This window comes from Ornithorhynchus anatinus, chromosome 11 (assembly GCF_004115215.2).
Source record: "Ornithorhynchus anatinus isolate Pmale09 chromosome 11, mOrnAna1.pri.v4, whole genome shotgun sequence".
NCBI classification, from domain to species: domain Eukaryota; kingdom Metazoa; phylum Chordata; class Mammalia; order Monotremata; family Ornithorhynchidae; genus Ornithorhynchus; species Ornithorhynchus anatinus.
Window position 1 is genome coordinate 32,843,351 of NC_041738.1, and position 10,739 is coordinate 32,854,089.

General features: G+C 45.2%; 1 protein-coding gene across 1 annotated transcript; it reads right to left on the reverse strand.

Moving 5' to 3' along the window:
- Nucleotides 1-409: 409 nt before the first annotated feature.
- Nucleotides 410-9,711, reverse strand: PDCD2L (programmed cell death 2 like). Its single transcript, XM_001510237.6, has 7 exons — nt 9,569-9,711; nt 5,996-6,159; nt 5,782-5,851; nt 3,956-4,347; nt 3,259-3,366; nt 1,314-1,462; nt 410-583 (listed from the first exon to the last, which is right to left on the reverse strand). Exons 1-7 carry the CDS (start codon nt 9,671-9,673, stop codon nt 453-455), a joined length of 1,119 nt encoding a protein of 372 aa, XP_001510287.1. The 5' UTR covers nt 9,674-9,711; the 3' UTR covers nt 410-452.
- Between the last annotated feature and the right edge of the window lie 1,028 nt (nt 9,712-10,739).

A 10,739-nucleotide genomic window follows, 5' to 3' on the forward strand; every position in this document is an offset into this window, starting at 1 on the left:
TACAGCACAGTGGACAAGTTGGCCAAGTGTAGGAAGAAATAGCTGTGTGCGTGTGTGGGGCATCAGTCAAGATGTTAAGTTATCTAATGTGATATTTCTATTTGGGATTCCTCAAAGAAAATAACTACTTTCTTAAAACTGAATGCAGGGAATGAATGAGCTCATCTCTACACTATAAGCTCGTTGTTGACAGGGAATGTGTCCGTTTATTGTTGTATCGCACTCTCCCAAGCGCTTAGTACAGTGCTCTGCACACGGTAAGTGCTCAATAAATATGATTGAATGAATAATTCTGTTGTATAATTCCAGCGCTTAGCACAGGGCTCTGCACATAAGCACTAAATTAATACCATCAATTGATCAACAAGTTAAACACCTGGGGTGAAAATCATGTAATAAAACGCATATATATTAATAAAACGCATATATATTTACTGACAAGGAAACCAAGATTATTTAAATAAGAGTTGATCTGGGTCTTCTTGCACTACACAGAATTCTTCCAGAGGCGTCTGTTGATTTGATGGCCAGCAACTCTTCTCACACGTGTAAACAAGAACTGTTCCAAATTCTACCGAAAGGCCTGGAAAACAACAATATTCAAGTTTCAACACGCTGAGAAGACTACCTGAAATTCACCTACTATTTGAGACACCAGTTATTTAAAAGGAATGACTTCATAACCTATGAACACAGGGCAACTGTGATGAATCAGACAAGTGGCAGAAGTGGGATTAGAACCCAGGACTTCTTACTCCCAGGCCCGTGCTTTGTCCACCAGGCCATGCCCGGTCCCTTATTATGACTGAGCATAATGTCCTTATTCCAGTATTCAGGTACATTTCTGAAAAAACTAGTTTCATCAGTTTTTATTTAGGGATCAAATACACTATAAAACAACGACCAACAGACTAACAGGAAAATACTTCAAGGAAACACTTTGGTTACAAAAAGGCCTTGTTCCATCTCTAGCAACTACAGTTCCTGACACCAAAATTCATACAGAAATGGAAATTCAGTCTTTGCTGATTTAAATGTATTGAGAAATTAACTCTGGAAACTCCCAACTCAGCTCGCTTGTCAAATGAAGTTACCGAAGGTAACCAAAGGCCTTTTTTTCATTAGCGCCCTGAATTGCCCTCTAAATAGCCCCATACAATTCTACATTAAAGATGCATTTAAAATGAATGTCAGAAGACAAAATGGAGATTTGTAGGCTATTTTAAAAAACAACCCAAACCTCCCTTTGTAAGAATGTCAAGCAAATGACAGAAGCCCACATTTTCTGAAAAAATTAATGAAATATCTTCTACCTCCATTAAAGCTGTTGAGCATGCTGACCAGCGCAGGCATCAGTTGAAATTCAAATGTTCTGTCACTTCCACAGTTCCTGCATGGAGGGATCTCCTTGGTATTGAATGAAGGGCAGGTTATAAATAAAGGCTGCCCACTCCGGGAGTATCTAGGAAAAAAAGGCCGAAACTCTTATGTACAAAAGGGACATAAGCACAGAGTCCTGTGAGTTTATGTCCAGCATGAAATATTACAGGGATTAAAAAACTAGGAAAGATAAGTTTTTCCAAGTGTTTAGTGTCTTGTTCTACCTGGGGAAGGCATCCAAAAATATCATTTATTGATTAATTTGTAAATATCCACTAAGCCACTTGCTCTGGGTAACAATTTATGTCAAATGAGAAACAAACACTGCTCCGTTTATTTGTTCCACTACTTCTGGATCTTTTTACAGCAAGCACAACAACCTCATTCCTAAGGCTGGGCTGCCTTTGCAGTTCTATGTTGGTGGGTTGGTGCTGGGCAGCAGTTTTTAAAAACAGCAAATCAACACCACGTTATTTGGAATATTATTAACCACTTAGACCATAAACTCACTGTAGGTAGGGAATGTGTCTGCCACATCTGTTGTACTCTCCTAAGTGCTTAGCACAGTGCTCTGCACACATAAGCACTCAGTAAATACCACTGATTAATTGTTTTATCTAATGCAGTACCACTACAAAGGAATAAAGTTCTAGGTGTAGAGAACTTGCAATTATTTTCTTGTAGATTCAATACTGGTGGGCAGGGATTCCACAGGGGTGGAAGCAGGGGAGAAGGCAGGAAAGGAAGCCAAACACACACACCCATTCACTCCGCTTTTTTTCCACTTCAACGACAGCAGCTGCCGTAGCGCGAGGAGGGGTGGAGCTGGGGGGCTGCTTCTGCAGCGCTCCCCAATTTATTTACATTAATATCTGTCTCCATTAATATCTGTCTCCCTCTCTAGACTGCAAGCTCACCGTGAATGGGGAACGTGCCTACCAACCCTTACATTGTACTCTCCCAAGAGCTTAATACAGTGCTCTGCACTCAGTAAGCGCTCAAAACATACAATTGATTGATCGATTAATTAATAAATCTAGGCAACTGATGAGAGTTTAGAACAATGTGCATACTGTGCATCTCTAGGCACTCTAGAAATGCCCATCAACAACAGCAGCGGCATTTTCATGGGAGAGCCGGAGCAGGGGCACCTCAGCTGTGTCTTAGAACAGTGCTCAGCACATAGTAAGCGCTTAACAAATACCAACATTATTATTCTTCTTTCTATTTCCCAACTGTGGCCAAGGGAACACAAAGAACCTCATGGCGGACTGTCTGCCCTGCTCGCCTTAGAGAAAAACAAGCGGGAGGCTATAACACTTTTTTAAAACTTATTCACAAAGCTGATAAGGACAATCCTTTCTTCAGGAAACTAATGGACCAAAAGGCACCATTTCTGATTCTCATTGCTAACAGTGTCCACAGTTTTCAAGATATTGTATTGAATACGTGGGAGCCATAGGCTCTATTTGGAGTTTATATCACACGAGTGGAAATGGAATCCAGAAACTGGAAGGAACAGCATGGACAACGCAGTGAGCTGACGACTTTTTTCTAAATTGTAAGTTTTCTAACCCGTATTTGCTAATTTGTACTCTCTTTAATGGAAGGCCAACATGAAGTATAGATTGGTAAAATGTGATATCCCCCAAAACCTATGAAAGCTTCAGAGTTTATTTGATTTTATATTCAAATGACATGCAGCAATCAGAAACAGACATAAAACGACACTAGTGAAAGGTTCGTTATAACGGAAGCTATGAGGCAAAATGGCCTAATTTACAAATCATTTCAGTTTCACAAAAGAATCATTCCCAAATATTAGAAAATGTCTGAACTTTACATTTTGTAAGAGGGTTTGGAAAGTTCTTATTTCACCTTAGAATCTGTTCATGGCAGACTGAAATTCTTTTCATAAATTTATGAAACACTTTGTCTCTATTTTTAGCTTCAGTCTTCTCATATGTTTCACCATTTTCAAAAATACTAGAAAGTAAAAGGAGAGACTTGATGTTAGTACCTATTCCAACTATTCTTGACGTGCTGGGGTCTAGATGAGTGACCTGGGAGGAGTATGGATCATGAGAAGAGGATGGACCATGGAGGAGAATGGACTTCGACCAACCCCCAATGTAATCCGGAACAAATCTTTGGAAAAACTACCATCTGCTAACTGAAGATTTCTGCTGTAATTTTATGGCAGTAGGATTTTTTTAGAAGGAAAAGGAAAACGCCTGTCAAAGTTCTACAAGCAACACATGCTTACGAGAAGCCGCATGACCTAGTGGGACGAGCACAGTCCGGGTGTCGGAGGACCGGGGTTCTAATTTCACCTCAGACAGTTGGCTGCTGGGTGGCCTTGGGATAAGTCACTTAGCTGATCTATAAAATGGGGATTCAATGCCTGTTCGCCTTCCTACTTAGCTCCATGTGAGTCGGGGCTATGTCCAACCTGATTATCTTGTTCCTATCCCTGGGATCAGAAAAGTGTTTGACACAAGAGTAAGCATCAGTAAATATCACAACCCTCCCACCCCCAGAAAACCAAAACCGACAATTCTAGCAACAGACTCACCTTTCTGAGATCAGCTGTTCTGCATTGATACCCTCTCTCAGTTGATATTCTCTCAGAAGCCTTTGTGCATGATCTGTATCAATAAAACCAGTGTAATCTTCCTCATCTACCACACTGATGTAGTAGGGCTGGAACACAGGAACGGAACTGGAAATAAGGAGTCCTTTCCTCGGCAGGATACCACCACCACAAGAACCAAGGCCGCCTGTAGCTTCTTCTAGGCTGAGTTCTTGAAACTGAGTGGTACAGTCTATGCTTAGGGCCTCTGAAGAGGAGGTTTCTTCATTCGAGTCAAAGTGCTTGGTAACATACCCTTGAGAATCCATTTCTTCAGCTCCCCAGTCATCCGCTTCTTCACACCAGTCCTTGGTGGCAAAGTTATTCACCTGTTGCTGGAGGGAAAACCAACGAGTCTGTTAACGATGACGCCACCCTGCCAAAGCCTAAGCTTTCATATTTACCAGAGAGGAAAAAAGTATCTTCCACAAACAAATATTCTTGTTAGGGGTTTTTGCTTCGTCCTCACATAGTTACTATATTTTGAAATGGGGTTACTTCAACCACCATCCGTTTATTTCTGATTCTTTAATTGGTTTATGAAAAGTCTACTTTAAAGGAGCAGAGGGCAGGCAAATGCCTGGGACTAAGTGATCCCTCACAGAGGTCCACAGAATTCTAACTCCGGCTCCGCCATTGGCCTGCTGTGACCTGGGGCAAGTCACTTAACTTCTCTGAGCCTGTTTCCTCATCAGGAAAACAGGGATTGAATAAATCCCTGTCCTTCCTCCCCCATGGGCTGTGAGCCCTGTGCGGGATAGGGTGCGGTGCTCGACACATAGTAAATGCTTCACAAATACCATAATAATAATAATAATAGTAATAATAATAAATTATTACTTTTGGTGTTTGTGAAGCATTTACTCTGTGCCAATATTAGTGCTATTATTAGTGGGCTTGAAGATCAGGGCTGCTCCTCTCTGCCATTACAATCCTATTGTACTCTCTCAAGCTTTGCTCAGCACACAATGGGGAGGGTCCATAAGTGCTATGATGATTGAATTTGCCCCTGCCTGGAGTCAGTGCACCAAACAGTGAACCAACTGTTCCTTTTTTAGTTCTAACCTGTTACCTTATAGTTCTTATTGACTTGTACCCATTTGTCTGTTCTCAAATCTTTAGACTGTGAACCCTTACTGGGTCGGTGTAAAATACTCAATCACCTTGCCCCCTTCTAATTTACCTCTCTGATTTCCTATTACATCCCAGCTTACACACTGCTCTTCTAAAGCCAACCTTCTCACTGTACCTTGATCACCTATCTTGCCGCTCACGCCTTGTCCATGTCCTGCCTCTGATCTGGAATTCCCTCCCTTTTCATATCTAATGGACGATCACTCTTCCTAGCTTCAATGCCTTATTAAAAGCACATCTCCTCCAAGAGGCCTTCCCCGCCTAAGCCCTCATTTTCTCTTCTCCCACTCCCTTCTGCACAGCCCTGGCCCTTGGTTTGCACCCATTACTCACCCCTTCCCTCAGCACCACTGCACTTCTGTACATATCAGTTTTTTCCATTAATGCCTGTCTTGCCCTCTAGACCGTAAGCTCACTGTGGGCAGAAAATGTTTATCAACTTTGTCATATTGCACTCTCCCAAGCGATTAGTTTCCTTGAATTCTCCCTAGCACTCTTGTCTCACAGTACACACCTCATAAATAAGTACTCATTTACAAGTTAGGAAATGGGATTTTTTAAACTGGAAAAATCAGTGCCATGATACAGAGGGATTCAGCTAGAGTGGAGAATGTTTTAGAAATTCTAAATTATACCTGCTTTGCTATGCAGTGTTGAGTTTCTTGTTCTTGCAACTGGGAACACTGGGAGCGCAGAACCTGCCAACTTTATAGTACAGGGATAACATAAAACAGGTAAGAAAATCAAAACAACACATGAAAAATAAAGTTGTTAAAAATTAAACTAAAGCAAAATCTGGCACATTATTTTAAAATGGTACTAAGTATGAGAAAGAAACAATTCTCTTACCTCTCTGGTTTCCCCCAGCATTCTTTCTGGACACAAGCAAAAACATTTATTATCCGATCAAACGGCGAGCCTTCCAGAGGACAGTATATCTGAATAATATGTGCCAGCGCTGCTTGGCAAATCTCACACGGAGGATAAACCATGTTGATCGAAGGGGCACAATCCTGGAAATCACAGAACAGTCAATCAACCAATCAATCCATCAACGGCACCTATTGAGCAGTTAGGGTATGCAGAGCACTGTACGACAGAGTCCACGTTTAAAGCTGATCTGCACCAAACAAAAAGATTTGGAAGGAATGGCAAAAAGTAAAGCGTTCTGGCTGATGACAAATCGTTACGCTTTATTTCTTTAACAACTCCACTGTCACAAAGGGATCTTGTTTTTTTTTTTTTTTTAAAAGGTATCTGTTAAGCGCTATTCTAAGCGGTAATAACAAAACAAATAATGATGGCATTTGTTAAGCACTTACTACGTGCAAAGCACTGTTCTAAGAGCTGGGGGGGGGGGTTCCCAGGTGATCAGGTTGTCCCATGTGGGGCTCACAGTCTTCATGCCCATTTTATAGATGAGGTCACTGAGGCACCGAGAAGTTAAGTGACTTGCCCAAAGTCACACAGCTGACAAGTGGCGGAGACAGAATTAGAACCCATGACCTCTGACTCCCAAGCCCGGCGTCTTTCCACTGAGCACCCCCTTTCCCTCTGCTCCTCCTCCTCTCCCCATTCCCCCTTTTCCCACCCTCTGCTCTTCCCCCTTACCCTCCCCACAGCACTGTGCATATTTGTATATATTATTTATTGCTAGTAATGTGTATATACCTATGAATCTGTTTATCTTGATGATATCTACGCCAGACTACTTGGTTTGGTTTTGTTCTGTTTTGCTTTGCTGTCCGTCTCCCCAGATTGGACTGTGAGCCTGTCATTGGGCAGGGATTGTCTCTATCTGTTGCCAAATTGTACATTCCAAGTGCTCAGTCCAGTGCTCTGCACATAGTAAGTGCTCAATAAATACGATTGAATGAATGTGGTAGGGTAGATACAAGTTAAGTTGGACGCAGTCCCTGACCCAAAGTGGGGGAGGGCTCACTCTCTAAGTAGGAAGGAGAAAGGTACCGAATCCCTATTTTACAGATGAGGAAACTGAGGCAGAGAAAAGTTCAGTGACTTGCCCATGATCACACAGCAGACAAGTGGCAGAGAGAAATTAGAACCCAGGACCGTTGACTCCCAGGCCCGGCCCCTTTACACTAGGCCACGCTGCTTCACCGGTGTTCACAGGCAGCGTGTGACAACCGATGTAACTGGTGGAGGAAAGGGAAGACATAAAATGCAGAGATGACCTCCACTACTTCTCTGCTGTGTGACCTTGGACAAATCACTTAACTTCTCTGTGCCTCAGTTGCCTCATCTGTAAAATGGGGATTAACAATAACAATGTCGGTATTCGTTAAGCGCTTAGAACAGTGCTCTGCACGTAGTAAGCGCTGCGGTAGATACAGGATCATCAGGTTGTCCCACGTGAGGCTCATAATCTAAATGCCCATTTTACAGATGAGGTCACTGAGGCCCAGAGAAGTGAAGTGACTGGCCCACAGTCACACAGCTGACAAGTGACAGAGTGGGGATTCGAACCCATGACCTCGGACTCCCAAGCCCAGGCTCTTCCCACTGAGCCACGCTGCTTCTCTATTAAGACTCAGAGCCCTAAGAGAACAGGGACCGTGCCCAACCCGAATGTCTTGTACCTACCCCAGCGCTTAGAACACCACCTGGTACATAGGAAGCGCTTAACAAATACCAAAGCGGCGTGGCTCAGTGTAAAGAGCCCGGGCTTGGGTGTCAGAGGTCATGGGTTCGAATCCCGGCTCTGCCGCTTGCCAGCTGTGTGCCTTTGGGCAAGTCACTTCATTTCTCTGTGCCTCAGTTCCCTCATCTGTAAAATGGGGTTGAAAACTGTGAGCTCCCTGTGGGATAACCTGATGACCTTGTATCCCCCCCCCAGCGCTTACAACAGTGCTGTGCACATAGTAAGCGCTTAACAAATACCACCCCTTAAAACTATTATTACCTCTAGCCTGGTAATTTTCCCACCTGCCAGTTAAAATGCCAACCTGACACCCGCAGAGGACGAGGGCAAACAGACATAATAATAATAATGATGTTGGTATTTGTTAAGCGCTTACTATGTGCAGAGCACTGTTCTAAGCGCTGGGGGAGAGACAGGGTCGGTCTCGCCCATCCCGCCGTCGACCCCTGGGCCACGTCCTCCCGTGGTCCTGGAACGCCCTCCCTTCTCACCTCCGCCAAACTGATTCTCTTCCCCTCTTCAAAACCCTACTTAATAATAATAATAATAATGTTGGTATTTGTTAAGCGCTTACTAGGTGCCGAGCACTGTTCTAAGCGCTGGGGTAGACACAGGGGAATCAGGTTGTCCCACGTGGGGCTCACAGTCTTAATCCCCATTTTACAGGTGAGGGAACTGAGGCACAGAGAAGTGAAGTGACTTGCCCACAGTCACACAGCTGACTTAAAACTCACCTCCTCCAAGAGGCCTTCCCAGACTGAGCTCCCCTTCTCCCTCTACTCCTCCCCCTCTCCCTTCCCCTCCCCTCAGCACTATACTCGTCTGCTCAACTGTCTATATTTTCATTACCCTATTTATTTTGTTAATGAAATGGACACCGCCTTGATTCTATTTAGCTGCCATTACCCTTTTTATTTTGCTAATGAGATGTGCGGCACCTCGATTCTATTTATTTGCTAATGTTTTAATGAGATGTTCTTCCCCTTGACTCTATTTATTGCCATTGCTCTTGTCTGTCCGTCTCCCCCGATTAGACCGTTAGCCCGTCAAAGGGCAGGGACCGTCTCTATCTGTGGCCGACTTGTTCATTCCAAGCGCTTAGTCCAGTGCTCTGCACATAGTAAGCGCTCAATAAATACTACTGAATGAATGAATGAAAGATTGTCCCACGTGAAGCTCACAGTTAATCTCCGTTTTACAGACTTCGGTGCCCCCATGCACGAGTCCTGGGAGGGCAGCTCAAGCGGAAGCAGCGCGGCTCAGTGGAAAGAGCCCGGGCTGGGGCGTCCGAGGTCACGGGTTCGAATCCCCGCTCTGCCACTTCAATAGTATTTATTGAGCGCTTACTATGTGCAGAGCACTGGACTAAGCGCTTGCGATGAACAGGTCGGCAACAGATAGAGACGGTCCCTGCCGTTTGACGGGCTTACAGTCTAATCGGGGGAGACGGACAGACAAGAACAATGGCACTAAACAGCGTCAAGGGGAAGAACATCTCGTAAAAACCGATGGCGACTAAATAGAATCAAGGCAATGTACAATTCATTAAGAAAATAAATAGGGTAATGGCACACTTGTCAGCTGTGTGACTGTGGGCAAGTCACTTCGCTTCTCTAGGCCTCCGTTCCCTCCTCTGTAAAATGGGGATGAACTGTGAGCCTCACGTGGGACAACCTGATGAGCCTGGATCTCCCCCCAACGCTTAGGACAGTGCTCTACACATAGTAAGCGCTTAATAAATAGCAACATTATTTGCTCACCGGCGAGCCTCCCATCTTGCTGGAGGTCCAGGCCCCGTCGGGCCCGGCCCGGACCGCCGCGTCTCGGAGCCCGAGAAGGACCGGCTTCGTCTTCATCGCCGCCATAACGGCCGCCGCTTCCCCTACGGCCGCGCCCGCGGGTCAAACTTTAACGGACGGACGGACACGCGCCCCACCGCGACACCGCCCTCCCCCTACTACGGCCGCTCCCGAGGGTCAAACTTCAACGGGCGGACGGACACGCGCCCCTCCGCGACACCGCCCCCCCCACTACGGCCGCTCCCGAGGGTCAAACTTCATCAGGCGGACGGACACGCGCGCCGCCGCTCTGCCGCCCCCTGCTGGGCCTCCGCGTCACTACCGGCTTCTCTCGGCGCAGACTCGTCCTCGCCGGGGGGGGAGGGGGGAGGGGCAGGCGGCCACCCAGCCTCAGTTCATTCATTCATTCATTCATGCATGCATTCATTAATTCATTCGTATTTATTGAGCGCTTACTATGTGCAGAGCACTGTACTAAGCGCTTGGAATGAACAAGTCGGCAACAGATAGAGACAGTCAGGGAAATAATAATAATAATAATAATAATGTTGGTATTTGTTAAGCACTTACTATGTGCACAGCACTGTTCTAAGCGCTGCAGGGTCATCCGATTGTCCCACGTGAGGCTCACAGTCTTCATCCCCATTTTCCAGATGAGGTCACTGAGGGCCCAGAGAAGTGAAGCGACTTGCCCACGGTCACACAGAGTGGCAGAGTCTGGATTCGAACCCATGACCTCTGACTCCCAAGCCCGGGTTCTTTCCACTGAGCCACGTGCCACTTGATGATGATGATAATGATGATATTTCTTAAGCGGTTAATAATAATAATAATAATGATGGTATTTGTTAAGCACTTACTACGTGCAAAGCACTGTTCTAAGCGCTGGGGGATACAAGGTGACCAGGTTGTCCCATCTGGGGCTCACAGTCTTCATCCCCATTTTACGGATGAGGGAACTGAGGCACAGAGGAGTGAAGTGACTTGCCCACCGTCACACAGCTGATAAGTGGCTTAGAACCCATGACCTCTGACTCCCAAGCCCACACTCTTTCCACTAAGCCACGCTGATTGGTTTTTTTAAATTCATTCAATCCTATTTCATTCATTCAATCGTATTTATTAAGCCCTT

Bases quoted from the DNA above. Each gene is read 5' to 3' on its own strand.
- PDCD2L (XM_001510237.6), bottom strand. From the start codon at position 9,673: ATGGCGGCGATGAAGACGAAGCCGGTCCTTCTCGGGCTCCGAGACGCG. The intron at 4,348-5,781 runs GTATAATTTAGA...TTTTCCCTCCAG, and splicing joins AACACTGCATAGCAAAGCAG to CAACAGGTGAATAACTTTGC. The intron at 584-1,313 runs GTAGAAGATATT...GTTGTTTTCCAG, and splicing joins GCTCAACAGCTTTAATGGAG to GCCTTTCGGTAGAATTTGGA.